Here is a 17,445-nt window from a genome sequence, read left to right on the forward strand (position 1 = left end):
AGTTGTCTCTTCAAAATAGATGTTATTCCGCTGCTGCAAATTCACAACTCAGAATTATCTGATAATCCTAAAACCAACTTTACTAAAAACAAAAAAAAGAGCATATTATGGAGTAAATTAGATACGTGGTATACAACTTTTACCATGTTTCACACATTGGTGTACAACCTTCAATTTTGCACACTAAAATGTAGGACCTTACGGTGACCTCCTACTAAAGTGTACAGCCGGTAATTATGACATGTCAACTCTAGTAAATTTTTCACGTCTTTTTTGTTTTGTCACTTTATTAATATTTTTAGCGCTCTTATCTTTATCAAGTTTTCACCCTCTTACCATTTTTAGTGTTATCATGGTTTTCCATTTTTTCATGTTTTTTTTTTCGTTTCTTCACATTTTTTTTCATGTTTTCCGCATTTTTCTATTTTCCGCATTTTTACCTTATTTTTGTTTTTTCATTTTTCATGTTTTTACTGTTTTGCGAGTTTTTTTTCCGTTGTTTGTAGTAAAAAAAGTTGGTCTAAAAAATGAAAAAGGTTTGTGATAATTTTTCACGATCACGATAGAGACTACCAATATATAATGCTTGTCGCGCTTCCGACGGAAATGCGGTCGCGAAATCTGTGGGGCTGCTTGAAATTCAATTTCTTTCACCCATTTGACTTGATTTCTTTGTCGAACGACCTGGAGACGTTGTGAATATAACATTATAAATCATAAATAATTATACTAAACATATAACTATGCATAATACCTAGTCATGAACAATTTAAAATATAGTAAATAAATTTAAAATATAGTAAATAAAAATGGTTAAAAGGAAAAAAAAATTCAACAATAAAAGCGTAAGCAATGAATCTCGATGTTCCATTCATTTAAGTGTCTATCAAGAACTGTATCCTTTTAATCACTTGAAAATAAAATTATATTAAAGTGTTGCAGTTTAATTATTAATATTTGTTAAAATTATATTGAATTGTTGCTATTAGTATTTAAAATGTATAATATAAACATGTTTTGAATTAATCAACAAATAAATTATAAAATAAAAAATGTATATAAATTAATAAAGAAAATATAAATAAAAAATTTATTGAACGCAGCAAAATCTTATTCTTTCGGTAATTATGTTATGGAAATAGAAATAATGTTAAAGAAGAAACATATTTTATCGAAATAATGTTTAAAGTTTGCGAACTGTAAAAGGCACATACCCATGCTTGCACACTTTTAAACCACGAAGATTTTCTTTACAAATCTATCAAACTATAAGGTTTATTTTATACTTTTTTTTATTTAAGTGGCTATATAAGCAAAATTATCTCAGGATTTAGTTTCTTTTAAATTGGTCATTGTCTCAAAAGAAACTATTCACTACTAGAAAATACCCCTTTTCAATAGAAAATTCCGTCAGAAAATATCAAAACTCCGTCAGTAAATCACTTGTTTGTTTGAATGTGGACGGAATGGAAACCATCAGGTAAACACACGACAAAAAATAATTCTAATGGAATATTGTGGAAATTAGTTTAACATGCCAGACATAATATTTTTGTCAATATATTTCAACGCTTGTTCTGACAAATGGTATCTGTTAGAATGTGTTGATGCTTTTATAGACGTTTAAACTGTCAGAACCTTTGACAACACATTTCACACAAATTATTCTGTCTATGAATAATACTAATATTTTTTTCATCAGTAGGTATCAAATGACTTTTTAAAAAAAATAATATAATAAATACTATATTCATAAATTGGAATTGATTTTATTATACCTAATATTCATAAATTTAAATTTACATAAACATAATTAATACAAACTAAAATTATAATATATTAATAATTATAAATCCAAAAATAAGATTATTAGAATAAACTGAATATTAATATATTAATATATAATTATAATTAGTAGTGGATATTATCCAATCAGATAAAAACGAGTAAGACCATATTCTTTTTTACTGAAATTAAGTAAACTGAACTGAATGTTACTGAATTGAAATGATAATATTAGACTTCAAAAATAGCAATAATTAAAATAAATAAGCTTATAATATAATAATAATAATAAATAAATAATTATAATTATAATAAATAATAATAGATTATTGAACTGAACTGAAATTACTGATACTGAAAATAAGTGATAAAGAATATGACCTAAAGAGTTCGATAGTGTTTGATTATTTTCATATTCGATACATTTTAAGATAGAAATTAAAATTATATCATTTTCTATCTTGATACTTTAGTTGGTATATAGTCAATCAGTCATTTTCTATCTTGATACTTTAGTTGGTATATAGTCAATCAGTCATTTTCATCTTGGTTTTGTTGGGGTTATGGATTGATGGTGGATTGGGTATCCAAACGGGTGAGCAGACACCTTTACAGGATCCATACTTTGTTTCACTGGAATGCCAGAATTAGGCTCTGTTGTTTTTTTATTCAACCTTCATGATTAAGATTAAGAGTAGTTTCCATAAAATTTGAGATTGTAGTGGTTCCGGCTTCTTGACTCCAAATTTTTTTGTTGGAGGTGCTGAATTAACACCCAAAAATTAGCCTAGCACTACAAAAAAAAAGAATTATAGGGGACAAGTCTTAGGCACAATTTAAAGTAATTGTCCTTAATTGTATATTTGCAATTACTAATAGGGACTAATTTTAAAAATGTCCCCTTTGCTATTTTAATTTATAATAGGAGACGGAAAAATATATAAAAATATATCATATTAAATTTATAATTTTGATATTAATATTTTGTGGACAAATTAGATAGGAAGTTCTACGCTTTCATTCTAACGGGTTTATTTAATGATATTTGGGGACAAATCCCTAATTAATCGAATCTGCAGTGGCTTTTTTATTTCCCTCTTTCTCTTAAAACGTAAAGGAAGAAAGGAGGCTTAGGGGATGGCTTTGGAATCAATGACATCAAATCACTTCTTTTGGACTTTCTGGAGTTTGATTCATTGTGCAAAAAACCTCAACAAGCTTTACCTCGATAGGCTATCTAGACTATCTTCTTTCTGTATCAAATGGTTCCCCTGAAGCAAAGATTTGATTTTTTCTTATTATTAGGTCTCGCCTCCTTGGTTTCCTAGATCGATTTTGCAGGTACGAGAATCTGAAATTTTTCATCTCAGTTGTCTTTGCAATCTTAGGGTTTGTGACGAAATCGGTAACACCGAAGGGATTTCAAAGTTAGTTCTTGCTTTAGCGCCTCGTAGTTTCCTCGCGGCTGCCTTCATAAGCACGCGCGGCTTCCTCTGCAGTATCAAAAGTACCTAGCCAGTGTCTGCACCGCCCTATACAGTCACGTATTTCAGCTGACCACCTTCCCCAGGGTCTATTTCTCACTCCTCTGTCGGTCTTCTGCAATCCAAGACCGCCTCCACCTTCCCGTTTTGCTGCCTTGGATCGGATTCGTTCAGTTTTGTTTCTTTTTAAAGAAGCGGCGGAAGTGGTTCCGAACAAGACGTGTTCGCCAACAACGACGGCGATGCCGTCCAGAACAGGTGGTGTTTGGATTTGAGCCAGAGAATAGGTGGAAATAGTGTTGTAGTGGTAGGCGAGAAGAGAAGAAGAGAAAGGATGTTGTATGGGTGTGTAATTGTAAAGCCACGTCGTGATAGGAAGGAAGTCCAAGGTATCAGTAAATAGAGATGTTTCGGGGTTGTGAAAGAAGGGTAGTGAGAGGAAGTTTTGGTTGTCCATGTGAAGGAATGCTTTTGGAAAAATAATGGAAGGTCTTGTGGAATTAGGACATGACGTTGTGAGGTTGAGTAGTAATTGAAGAGATAAACCAAGTTGGTGGTACAGGGACGTGATTTTCTAATTACAAGAACGTGGCAACAAAGGTGATTTTACTAAATTATATTTTGCTATTAAAAACCTTTATTTTTTTGGAGGAAATAATAATTTGGAGGGAAATTTATCTATTACAGTTATTTCTACCGCCAAAACTTCTATGTCCATCCTTAAAAGGCTCTCTGAAATACAAGTTCAATTTTTGGAGGAGGCTGAGTGCGCAAAGGTTTATCAAACATATCTGCCAATTCATTCAGGTTAGTGCACCAATATAATTTTGGTTATCTGGGTTATTGAATTTGCATCATTATGGTTATATGGTTTCAGATATTAATGCACAATTATCTAATGATTTATTTTGTTTGCCTTTTTTTTCTCTGTTTAACAGAGTATTCTGTATTGAATATTATAAATTTGTTTTGTTTTCATAATCAAGAATGATGGTAACACCTATAGGATTCACATTAAACCAAAGCCAAAGCCAAAGCCTTAGTAGTAAAAGCCAAATGGGTATTACTTGCTCTCACCATATACAGGTAACAATTAAGCCCCCATTATAATGAAATCAGCAGCAATGGAGTATTAGATTGTTTTTATACGGTGTATTAGATCAATGACAATGTTTGTCCCTTATGGTTTAAACCATATTATCATGAATCAATATAACATGGAGTGCATATCTACACAAGGTAAATTAGCTGAAACATTCATCAATGTCTCTTCAGCATTCTAATTATCCATTTTGTCTATGATGCATACCTTAGTGAAAGCCTTTGCCTCTAGTCTTTGTAAAAGAACATTAACAGGACTTGAGATAAGGCCTGCAAAGTAGCACAAACGTTTCTAAGTTCCCTCACAAAATCTGAAAAATTAGAGTATTAAGCCACAAGAAAATGATCCTACAACTTGATTTTGAAGCTTCGTAGAGCTTAAATTACTATCTTTCTTAGTAATGTATCCATGTTTTCAATCAATTATTTCAATTTATCACTTCAAAATCTACCAAAAGTTGCAAAAATAGAAGTTGGGATTGAAGAATCTCCTAGTTGCAAACTAAAAAGTCACTTCCTGGAAAATTGATTTTGTAGTTACTCAAACTAGATAAGGAAGAACAAAACCAGCAATTTTGAATTCATACAAAATGGACATCATTAAGAAGCAACAAAAATTAAAGATGAGTCTGAAACTAGCAGATAGCTAACACTCTTATTGATTCCAAAACTCTTTCAATGAAAAAGCAAGGGAGAAGAAGGGAGAGCAGTTAAGAGAGGGTTGATTAATTATATAAAAATAGTACAGGGACTCCATTGCTGATTTGAGTAGAATGAGGGTTTAATTGATTTTTAGTTCATAGTTTAGGGGCTCAAATGGGATTTATGCCTAACTAATTCAAGAGTAATACTTAATAATGATTGTAAGCCTACTGTTTCCGAAGTTAACTCTCAATAACAGCTTGAGTTGTTGTTTTGTTTTACGAACTGTATTTGGGAATTCACAACTCCGGCTATGAATTGTATTGCTCACAACTTTGAGTTAGGAGTCTTATGTTTCTTGTGTCAGTCATTTTAAATCTACTGGTTCGCTGCCAGTTAACGAGTCAACATGGTAAAGGTGATTATAGTTTTGGAATATAGTTGAGTGATTTCATTTTGTTCATGGAAAATAGGGTCCAAAAACTCATAAGGTGCATTGATTAATTAAGTGATGATTATATTAAAATGTAATGGTTTCTTTTCATTGAATTGTTGAATACGCGATTATTTATTTCAATTGGAAACTTGATTTGACAGATAATGGCAGGCGTTTATACACGCGCAAAGAAGAATAAGAGATTACCTCCAATGTTTAGAGGTCGCCCACCTATCCTTAATGACTATTCTGAGGATGAAACACTTCCACCATCAGAATCTCAAGATTTGAGTAATATGGATGCACCTCAAGGTATTACTATTGAATTACAAAACTATTTACATATTGTTCCTTTTAATATCTATTATATACACTTAAATAATGTTTAACAGTGGGATGGAGATGTATTTCAAGGGAGAACAGTCTTAATGATGAAACTAGAGCTAAAAATACTCTCACACCTACTTCTAGACCATTGCTAGCTGGTATTTTTATATCAAATATTTATTTATCTTATATACTTTATCGGTTACAATATGCATCATATTAAATGGATTAACTTTTTTAATATTTCAGATTTAAGAAATAAAAGAATTAGAGCAAGCATCCTACAAGAACCTGTTCCTAATGCTTCTTTACACCATTGTTCTCATCCATCTGCTTTTGGTATCATTTTTTTATTTAATTTAATAATCATTTTATTTAATGTTATGTATACAAATGTGTAAATTGGTGGTATTTAAATCTTATATTAATTGTGTTAAATTAGATGACATGACGCAAAATTTGAGGAAATCCAATATGTTTGAAACGATTGATGACACTGGTACTCGGCAGTTACAAAAGTCTCGTTCTCTACCACCTACTCTTAATGAGAACAATCAATTTGATGACCCTAGCCAATTAGACATTGAGGCAAATCATTTTAATTCAGGTGATGTTCAATGTTAGTACAACATTTAATTGTTTTATAGAGTACGTTGGACCCTTTCTTTTTCTTTATAATTGTTAGTTGTGTTTTGGCATATTCTTTAGGCAGTTCTATTCCGGCAAGGGGGCTATACAAGGGAGCGAATCTTGACAAACTCACAAATAATCGTAAGGATAAGTTAATTGTGTTTATCCCTCCTGGGAAATCTTTTAGACCAATTGGACAACACGAGAGAAAGTTAGCATCATGGTTGGGGTATTGTGCTCGATCTATTGGACGTCGTAGTGAGTCGTGGGATCAAAATTTAGCCAAGCATAGGCCTCGTTTGTGGAACATGATTAAGGTAATCCTATACGTTCTTTTAGATTTGTTCAAAAAATTTAGTAGTTGAATTATTTGATTGTTAGCAATATACGTAATGCCTTTAATTTTTGTTTAGGACTATTTTGATGTTAGTCCTGAGAGTCCTAACAAATGGAAGAGGCTTGAGGAGTTAGGAAAGGTGGAGCAGGATACACCTGAAATGAAAAGATCGAAATTTGAATCTTATTGTTTCTCTGTGATGCGAGTCTTATTTCGCAAGTGGAAACACGAGTTACATAATAAATATAAACAACATTCTAGTGATGAGGAACGACTGAAACATGTTCCTAGAGGCCTTTCTCCAAATGATTGGAAGGACCTGGTGACGTTGTTTGGGAGTAAAGATTTTAAGGTTCAAGTTTATCTATTATGTGATATTTATTTTCAAGTTCTTTTTTCATAACGCAATAAGGTTCTTTAACAATATTTACTTTTCAGGCATGGAGTTCAATTAATTCTGATAATCGTAAATATCAAAAAGTTGTTGCTTCATCTGGTCCCACCCCTTTTGCACAAGTGGAGTATGATTTGGTAAAAATACATCAACACTGTTAAATATTTTTAAAAGTTGTTGGATAGGTAATGTTCTATAGTTCTTTGATTGATGTTGCAGATCGATGAGGAGACAGGGGAATTGCCAGATGCTTCTGATGTGTGGATGGCCACTCATTCAATATTGGATGAAGAAGGTCAAAATCACTTTCGCGATTCGGAATCAAGAAGGCTATATGTAAGTACATAATTTAAACAATATAGAGTTATTATACAATAGTTTAAAGAAATTGGAATTGCATTTTATGTTTTACTAATTGTATGATTTTAATTATCTTTTTATGCCTCATAATTAATAGTAATTTTCCACATCTTTTAGGAAGAAATGAAAAGGATTGAGAACGAACCAAGAAATGAAAATGAGTCAGATCCTACACCAGATGATGTTCTACAACAGGTATTTGGAGTTAGGTCTGGATATGTTCGTGGTAAGGGATTGGGATATAAAGCAAGTACCAAGGGAATGGTGTGTAGCGCTAGAAAGGATGATGTAGAAGAGCTGAAAAATGAGGTGGCAATATTAACGCAGAAATTAAAGGCACAAGAAGAGCGTGAAAAAGCACAGAAGGAGCGGGAACAGGCTGTAGAAGACCGAATTCAATCGTATTTTAAAGTGATGGAAGCCATAGCAGCACAGAATAGTTTGGGTACACAAAATCAGAATTTAGAGAGGAGTTCACAAAATGGCTCGGTAATAATTCTAAACTACAAATAATCAATAATTACATTTAAATATATCATATTGTTGATTGATTAGTTTTGATTTCTATTTTATAGGAGGAATAAGATAATAATGGAACCGTAAAGACTGCGGGTTGAAGTGGATGATGAACAAGGATAAATTAAGCTTTACAAAACTAAAACCGATCAAGGAGAGATTTGCTTTATTCCAAGTATCATTTTATTATTATTTATATGCGTTTAGGATATTGAATAGTTGCATTATCTTCTTTTTCTACTTCAGGACTTTTTTAGAATATTCAATGAACTCATGTTTTTTAAATTAAGGATATGGAACCATAATTACTTCTTAAAAAGGTTCACATATTGTTTGTTTTGCTCAATGGATATTTATTTTGTGTATTTGCTCTGAACAACGCACATGATCATGATTATATTAGGTGTTGGGTCTATTGTATTGTGGGTCTATTTGTTGGTATCATTTATGCAGTTTGGTGGTCGCTGTGTTTTTCATGATTATTCAAAGCCAGGTGGCCTTATACAAAGGTATGATTGTTTCCAATAAGATTTGAATTTCTAGGATTGACAAAATTTTGAAACCAAATTGATTGTTGCAAAGCTAGCCATATGCCTATATTTCTCTTGGAAAACATTAGTGTTCTTATTCCCTTTTGTTTAGATTTCATTACAAGTAGTTAAGCTGGTCGGTGAGTAGAAAGTGATTTCATGTTGATTGAATTTTGTTTGATAATGTGCATCTTGTGTAGTGTATAGTCATGTTCCTGCTACGTTTATCAGTCGAGCTTACTAAGTGGATAATTTTCAAAACAGACAGGTAAAATCTGTATGTCATTCAACTATTATATTAACTTGGAAACAACTCTTGTTTTACAGCTTTTATTTTTTTGGTTACTTTCAGTAATATGAATATTTGAATACTATTTTTGAAACCAAATAATAATTTTTATTTGAAGTTTTATTTCTTTGCAGCACATTGTATTCAATGGTGAAGCAGGAGGAAATGGTTTTGCTCCATCAGCAGTATATGCAGCAGGTGGGGGTGGGGTGACTACTAGTTTTGTGTAGATCCTAACTTAGATCCCGAGCTGGCTCTTACTCCTAGCGTCTTTACATTCTTCCTCTAAACCTTGGAAGTTACAAGGCTAGAAGTTACCATAGATAGGGAACACCATTTGACTCTTTTCGGTGCTGCTACGGAACAAGTAATTTCATAGTTGTATTGTAATTTGTTTCTACATGATGTTGAATCATACTGAACTATTTCTGTTGAGTCTGATTCTGATGTGAGAACTTGCTTCATGATTCATTTATGCTCACCAGTGGATGTTTGATACTTCATATGTAGGCATTGAATCATTTTCAAAGCTTGGAGATTCCATATATTTTGAGGAGGAATGTGATGCCCCTAGTATTTATATTATATACAGTATATTTCAAGCTCTCATGATTGGAAATTGGGACAAATTGCTATTGATCGAGTGACATTGCCCTTTTCTCCGAGCAAGGTAAAATACATTATTTTATAGGTATAAGAGTTACAGAAAAGTGACACATGTGGTTTTGCACTTCATACTTTGAGGATTGTGGATGTTTTTTGGACAAAAAGATACCTCTATTTTGAGGTTAGAAAAAAATGCCCTCTGATCTCAACATATATATATGTTAATTGCCATATTGCATATGCTAATAGGAGAATGTGTAAATTTATGGTCAGGTCATTTCTGGAATATTAGTATATATATAGATATAGATTTTGTTGATGCAATCAATGGATAAGAGGTCAGTAAATCAGAATAACATGCGCAAGAGAAGTTTGTAATCTTTATCGGTTTACGACTAAAACCGTCCACATTGAATTTATCCGCATCACTGACTTAAATGAAAAATAAACTTTGAAAGTCCATAATCATTCTAAAAGACTTTACTGCTGTTATTAGCTATCGAGGAAAGTTGTCCAAAATGTTCATCTTTCTGGTGGAAGCTTGTTGGGAGTATCACGTGGGGCACCAAGTGTTAGTGATATGGTGGACAATATGGAGGTGCTCACTTTATTCCTTTCAAATTTTTTATGAAGTTGCAAGAGTTATACTTCTAGAAAGTGGGCATTAATTTTTTGATGTCCTCTTGCGTAATAATACCAGGACAGATGAATCAACATGCTATTTGTCCTAGGTGGTAATGGCACACATGCTGGAGCTAATGCAATTCACAATGACTTCAACAGATATATATGTTATTTTCTTATTTTCCTTTAGCTTAATCGAATCATTGAGCTTTGAGAGTCTATGGTTGGAGTTTATTTTCTTATTTTATTGTTTCATGGCAAAGGGGAATAGTTGTTGCCATTTCATGGATTGTCTAGTTCCTTCTGTTAACAAGATAACAGACTTGGTTTAAGTTTTCACTGCATGAAGTATGCTCTGTCTGCTTTATTATATCTACTGTCTAACTAAACTTGCTATAGTTGTTTGAGCTCATATGTATTGTGTTAGATATTTAGGCACCAGAAGGTCCATAATCTTATAATATGAACTGCTGCTTGAGTGCTGTTACTTATATGTTGCGGTCACTGAGATAAACTCCATTGAGGATGTGAGGAGTTATTGATATCATTATTATTCAACTTTCATAGTAAGTATTCATATGGAATATTATATAAATAAATCAAGCATTCTACCTATTTGGTCTAGATAATACTTCACCCACATTTGCTTATGCAACAGAAAATGTTGTTCCTGCCGTGACCTCCATCTTGGCTACCTTACTATCTCTTAATATTGCAAGTTTATTTAATTTTGTCCACCAATCTGAAAATGCACACCAGATGTTTGATATTTGTCTATGTTGCAGATTGGAGCAACTTTATTTTAAGCACAAAGACGTATAGCAAAGACACTTGGGACTCTTACTTCCTTCATCGGAAGCTTCGGTCATAACGCTGCATAAAGGACCACCTATTTACTCACAGGAGCCAGAGTTATTGATACCAGTAGGAGAGGCAAAGGCAAGGAATTGGACGTTGGGTTGTATTTGCTGGTCAAGTTGGATAGTTTTACAATAAATTTTCTTGAAGAAACACCCTACTCCTTTCATTGTTTGTTCATTTACTTGTGTTTTTGGTAGTCTGCCGTTTTTGGGAATTGCAGGCTTGAATTGGAGAATAAGTAAAGCCTTAGAATAATCTTATGATATGTAAACCCTTGAATTGTATAATGATTTAATTGAATTTCCTTAATTACATTCTCTATCCAGTTCAACTCTTCTAAACTGTACAATTTAATTAAATTTCCTTATTTAAACTACTTAGCTAAATCAATCTGTTTTTAAACCATACGAACTTAATTGAATTTCATTATTTAAAGGACTTAACGATGTCAGCTCGTCTATAAATTGACATCGTCTATAAATTACAAATTTAATTGAATTTCATTATTTAAATAATTTAAATAGGTCTATCTGTAATTTAACCAAGGCAATCTGTTTATAAATCAAGAATTTAACTAAATTTCATTACTTAAACAACTTAACCAAGTCAACTCGTCTAAACCTTATGAATTTTATTGAATTTCACTACTTAAACAACTTAACCAGGTCAACCCGTGTGTAAATTACGAATTCAATTGAATTTCATCATTTAAACGATTTAACCGGATCAACTCGTCTAAACCATATGAAACTAATTGAATTTCACTACTTAAACAACTTAACCAGGTCAACCCGTCTGTAAATTATGAATTCAATTGAATTTCATTACTTAAACGACTTAACTAGATCAACTCGTCTAAACCGTACGAAATTAATTGAATTTCAATACTTAAACAACTTAACCAGGTTAACCCGTCCATAAATCAAGAATTTAACTACATTTCATTACTTAAACAACTAAACCAGGTCAACTAGTCTATAAATTACAAAAATTGAATTGAATTTCATGACTTAGACAACTTAATGAGGTGAACTTGTCTATAAATCATGAACTTCATTGAGTTTCATTACTTAAACGACTTAACTAGGCCAACATGTCTATAAATAAAAAAATTTAACTAAATTTCATCTTTAACGACTTAACCAGGTCAACCATCTATAAATCACGAATTTAATTGAATTTCATTACTTAAACCACTTAACCATATCAAGACGTCTATAAACCACAAATTTAATGAATTTCATTAGTTACATTATTTAATCAGGTCAACTCATCTAAACCGTACGAATTTAATTGAGTATCATTACTTAAACTACTTAATCAGGTCAACTCGTCTAAACCGTACGAAATTAATTGAATTTCATTACTTAAACAACTTAACCAGGACAACTTGTCTATGAATCAAGAATTTAACTAAATTTCATACTTAAACGACTTAAACAAATCAACTCTTCTAAACCATATGAATTAAATTGAATTTCACTACTTAAAAAGCTAAACCAGGTCAACCCTTCTATAAATTACGAACTAAATTGAATTTCATTACTTAAACGACTTAACCAGGTCAACTTGTCTGTAAATCACGAATTTAATTGAGTTTCACTACTTAAACGACTTAACCAGGCCAACTCGTATAAACCGTACGAATTTACTTGAGTTTCAATTCTTAAACAACTTAACCAAGTCAACTCGTCTCTAAATCAAAAATTTAATTAAGTTTCATTACTCAAACGACTTAACCAGATCAACTCGTCTAAACCGTACGAATTAATTTCATTACTTAAACAACTTAACTAGGTCAACTCGTCTATAAATCTTGAATTTAATTAAGTTTCATTAAATTACATTATTTAATCAAGTCAACTCATCTAAACTGTACGAATTTAATTGAGTTTGTTTACTTAAACGATTTAATCAGATCAAACCATCTATAAATTACGAACCGACTAATATTTATGAAATATATTTATTACAATAATATTATTTCATTGGCTTAATATTTTATTAATTAAATGTGCACAGTAACTTTCATTAAAAAAAATGCACAGTAACAATTTTGTTCAATTTTAACCCCTATTTTGTATTTGCACGGATCGCCCTTCTTTTCCAATTCAGTGTTGCGCCCACATCTCAAACTCAAGCTAATTAGGTTTTATTTTCCATTCCCAAAACCCTGTGTTCTTCCTTCAATACTGTTTCAAGATAAGGTTTTATTTTTCATTCCCAAAACTCTGTTATTCCTTCAATACCGTTTCAAAATATACCAACAGCAACAGAAATTTAATTCAAACTGCTGAATACTTACTGTGGATCGACAATATGCGAAGAGATTAAGTATATTTCAGCCATCTTTGACAATCTTCTAGCCATTCTTGAAATTCAGGTTAGTTAATTTTATTTTCTATAAATTAAATTGTAAATTTGGGATTACCTATTCAGAATTTAATAGAGGTTGTCTGATTATATTGGTTCTTCCTTCATTGTTGTGCGAATCGATCTCAACATCAGGGGAAAATCAATTCCAAATGCACAAAACTTCCTCTCAATTACAATAATTAATTTTGGTGTTTTAGTTTGATATTTTTTTTGACAAATTAACTCAAATATATATTATTTAGCAGGTACATATTATGTAGCTAAAATTGTTAATCTATTTTTTTTTAGTTTTTCAATTTTTGGATATACTAAAACGTCTCATAGGCTAGTTTGAAAAAATTGGAACAAAAATTGAAATTGGTATGTGGTTATCCACCTGTATATGTATACATATTATGTAGCAATGTATGTTTATATTTTGGGATATGTTCCGATTCTCTGTTTTCAATATCATGCACATGGAATTGCAGATAGTTGTGCTAAGTTGATTATCTTTGAGTTCCTTGTCTGCATAGTACTCTGTTCCCATAATGGAGATGAAGGTTAAGAAAAATGGATATTTGTGGTTTCGTGAATTTGTAAACTTGGTTATAGTTCTTCTCCATTTACAAAATAGATTTTTCACTAAAATCCATAGCAACAAGGAATTTGAGTCATTTGATTACTTTTTCGTGCATTAAGATGTTCTTATATGTTAGGAGGGGTACAATGAGATTGATATATCGCTTGAATTTTTTTTTTTTGAACAGTTGGAGAACAATAATATTATATACATAAACCAGTTAGACTGTAATTATTTATAAATTTCATATACAGTATTATCTAATCAATAAGGATTTAGATTCCTCTAGCTGAGAATAGAATGATGTTTGTTTTAAGTAGTTGTGGTTATTTTCCTGGTTATATTGGATACTTGAGTACGGTAATGATTCAATTCTTAGTGTATTGTCTCTAAGTATCAATAAATTCACAAATGCACCTTAACTCCCAATTGCAACATATCTGATCTACTTTCTACTTTCTATTACTAATAATATCTGAATCTTGGTTGATTTTGCTCTTGCAGTTCTTTTTGTTGTTTCATTGTATATTTGGCACCTGTTAGTATACAGGATGGCAATCTATTGCTTTTACTGTTAATTATTAGTCATCTATATTATTATCTTATAGCTGATATGAAATTTTAGTTGAATTGAAAGCTTATGGATTAAATTTTTGTTTAGCTGATAACGAAGTTTTTAATTTAATTGAAAGCTTATATGGATTACATTTATGTTTCGCTGATAATGAAATTGAAAGCTTATGGATTTCGTTTATGTTTAGCTGTTAATGAAGTTTTTAATTGAATTTATACTATCATTTTTGTTTAGCTGATAAATGAAGCTTTTAGTTGGATTCTTTAGTATGTATTCACCAGTTACCTCTAGGCTGCTGCATTATTGACTTTTTCTTGGTGGCATCAGGTTACAGTGGTAAAGAATTGCTTACTTAGAATAGAATGCGTTGCTCAAGCTCTTGTTCTTTGTGATGATGTGAATGCTAAATAGTTTGTATTTTGCATAATTTGCAGCAAAATTGGTCGTCGTTTCAAGATGGAAACTCGAAGGAAGGATCCGGGCAGAATTGGAAAACTAGTAATGTTAATGCTGATGCTGAGAAATGCATGAATAGATTGTGTGATGAGTTTGATACTAATATGTCAGATGATTTGAGCACTTCACATACATTAACTGGTGCTTTTCAAGAAGCGTTGAAGTTCATAAATGGTTCTCTGACCACATTCAAAGTATGGTTCTACATTCTTTCTCAGATCCTTGACTATGTTTTTCTGTTCAGATTCCTTGTAACAATTCTCTAAGATTGAGTTTCCTTTATAATGCTCTTTTAAAAGATGCAACTGATAGATGTGAGCAACATGATATTGAGGTCGCTGCTATAAGGGTTGCAGCTGAGCAAGATGCGGCACAGAATAGCTTGGATATTAATTGGCTTGAGAATTGAATATGTCTAATTTAAGTAGCTCATTTCAATCCAGATTGATGTCGATAAGGAGACTATTGACATGCTTGCAGCTTTAGGTATGGGTGATATTCCTAGCCTTGTTCAGGTCAACCTTAATATAGAATGTGGCATTAAATTATGGAAACTAAGAATTATGAATGAGGCAGGATATGCTTAGTGAAGTCAAATATCATCGGCTTAAGGAACCTTGTCTATTAACATGTGTAAATGTGTCTATAAGTGTTGGTGTTCTCATTAACTATGTTGAGCATGTTTAATCTGATTCTAAAAGTGTTTAAGTTAATTATCATAGCTGTAAAGCTTAAATTTCTTAGATTTTAAGCTATTTGGGTAACCTAATGTTCATGAAAGAACTGAAAATTGTCAATAATTCATTTGTTTTGCAGGCTATTGAACTTGGTAAATTTGATTATAGACTCTCAAATAAGCTGGACATGGATTTACAAGGCATCTTAAACGTCAAAGACCAGTCTGGAAATCCTTATACCAACACTTGGAATTTTCAATCCTAAGGGAAATAGCTACATTGGTGGCCATATAGGAGCCTTGGAGACCTTATAGGGTAAAATCTCTTTTCTCTTTCTTCTTTGTTTTCTTCTGCTTACTTGACATTTTCTGGCTCCCTACATGCTTCCTTAGAACCGTGAAGTCCAAGGGAATGCAGAACTTGGAGCGTCTATTATTTGAGTAAGTAGAACCATTCTGTTTTGGTTCTTCTACACGTTCTTCCCGGGTGGAAGGATTGTTATGAAAGGGAGAAAGAGAGCTTGGAGAAAGACCTTATGTGCTCCTATTCCGCTGGTCAAGTTGACTCCGCCGACTGAGATAAAGGTGCATGTCTGGCCTTTGATCTTTAGAAAAAAGTCTTATTTTTTCCAACTACCATGCTTTGAAATTTACCAATCCGATTCTTCAAATGGGTAAAATGCTAGTTGGAAGAATGAAAATGAAAGGCAAGCATTTCATTACTCTGCACTTGAGGTAACATCTTTTATATCAATATTTTCTATGGTCATTTAATTGTCAAGTGAGTGATCAAATCATCATGTCCTTGTCATATTGTTGTGGAAGTAGTATGGTTCTCTGTTCTTTCACTAAGATTGAAATTAGCTCATGCATCTGTTAATGCACATGAAGAAGTAAGGTGGTTGATTGTGTTGGAGGTAGAGGAACTAAATATGTTTGTTATACATGATAAGTTAGGATATTCCTCTCCCTTCCCTCCTAAAACCATTTCCATCACTTTGAATTGAGAGGGAGAATAAAAGTTTTGAGCTAAGGAGATAAAAGAACTAAATGTGCTTAAGCCTCTCAACTGATCCGTATATAAATTAAAAGTAATAAGAGCTCAGCTTTCCAAATGCACTAATGGCCTACAAATTTCACAGCTTTACTTTAATTTTAATATTCTTATGCTGTTCTTGGTTTAACCATCAAATGCACTTGTTATAGGGACTAGACTAATGGGAAAACATTGCTGAATCTTCAAAGAATATAACTTTAAATTTTCTATCTCCAACATTTCGAACTCTAGAAGCATCACTTAAAGGTGCCCAACTCATGGTATGTTGTTAATTTTGTGTTTTATCCACTAGAAATAGCTTTGAGTAAGTTAATTTCTGAATCGCATGAATTTCATCTTCCAAGCAGTGGCGGGTCTGCTCAATTATGGAATGAATAGAGAAAACAAATAATGCAAGATGTGTTTGTGAAATTTCTTCTTCCTACATTCGAGAAAGAAACTCGAGACTTGTTGGCTGCTAGAGGAAAGAACTGGTATGGTCTTACTTTTTATGTTTATGATTTTTTTCATGGTAAAGTTTGCCTCATTAATTTTCAAGTTAATTCTATTTATGTTTATGTTTATGGTTTTTGTGATCTTACTTTTTTCTTTAATGTGTTGTCCCTTTATTTTGGGACAGTTAAATGGGACAACAATCATCCCCTTTACATAGGGACAACAATTGTCCCGCTCCTTAGGGGATGAAAATCGTCCCTTTATTTGGAGACACAAATCGTTCCCTAAGAATAGGGACGAAAGTCATCTCTTATGCATAGGGACGACAATCGTCCTTTTATTTGGAGACAAAAATAAAACGTCCCTTAAGAGCAGGGACATAAGTCG

General features: G+C 32.1%; 1 protein-coding gene and 1 long non-coding RNA gene across 8 annotated transcripts in view; one reads left to right on the top strand and one right to left on the bottom strand.

Moving 5' to 3' along the window:
- Positions 1-2,849: 2,849 nt before the first annotated feature.
- On the top strand, positions 2,850-11,256 carry LOC136209150 (uncharacterized). Of its 7 annotated transcripts, none has more exons than XM_066000534.1 (17): positions 2,850-3,869; positions 3,957-4,076; positions 5,610-5,760; positions 5,841-5,933; positions 6,025-6,114; positions 6,218-6,382; positions 6,484-6,722; positions 6,819-7,094; positions 7,181-7,273; positions 7,356-7,472; positions 7,614-7,985; positions 8,072-8,810; positions 8,966-9,029; positions 9,342-9,501; positions 9,934-10,035; positions 10,138-10,228; positions 10,847-11,256. In XM_066000534.1, exons 3-12 carry the CDS (start codon positions 5,613-5,615, stop codon positions 8,078-8,080), a joined length of 1,602 nt encoding a protein of 533 aa, XP_065856606.1. In that variant the 5' UTR covers positions 2,850-3,869; positions 3,957-4,076; positions 5,610-5,612; the 3' UTR covers positions 8,081-8,810; positions 8,966-9,029; positions 9,342-9,501; positions 9,934-10,035; positions 10,138-10,228; positions 10,847-11,256. The 7 variants fall into 7 exon arrangements, with proteins under 7 accessions (XP_065856606.1, XP_065856608.1, XP_065856607.1 ...); XM_066000536.1 differs by lacking the exon at positions 10,138-10,228 and having other exon boundaries at positions 8,072-8,521; positions 8,743-8,810; positions 8,950-9,029; XM_066000535.1 differs by lacking the exon at positions 10,138-10,228 and having other exon boundaries at positions 8,072-8,521; positions 8,743-8,810.
- Positions 9,022-17,445, bottom strand: part of LOC136209152 (uncharacterized) — a 28,058-nt gene continuing 19,634 nt past the window's right edge. The window contains exon 2 of the long non-coding RNA XR_010677406.1: positions 9,022-9,248. This is a non-coding gene — a long non-coding RNA (uncharacterized lncRNA). The remainder of the gene's footprint in view (positions 9,249-17,445) is intronic.

The sequence above is a fragment of the Euphorbia lathyris genome, chromosome 10 (assembly GCF_963576675.1).
Source record: "Euphorbia lathyris chromosome 10, ddEupLath1.1, whole genome shotgun sequence".
NCBI classification, from domain to species: Eukaryota; Viridiplantae; Streptophyta; class Magnoliopsida; order Malpighiales; family Euphorbiaceae; genus Euphorbia; species Euphorbia lathyris.

Excerpts from the sequence above, each read along its gene's own strand:
- LOC136209150 (XM_066000533.1), top strand. The coding sequence starts at position 5,613 with ATGGCAGGCGTTTATACACGCGCAAAGAAGAATAAGAGATTACCTCCA. Across the intron at positions 6,115-6,217 it reads TTCTCATCCATCTGCTTTTG|ATGACATGACGCAAAATTTG; the intron begins GTATCATTTTTT and ends GTGTTAAATTAG. Across the intron at positions 6,383-6,483 it reads GGCAAATCATTTTAATTCAG|GCAGTTCTATTCCGGCAAGG; the intron begins GTGATGTTCAAT and ends CATATTCTTTAG.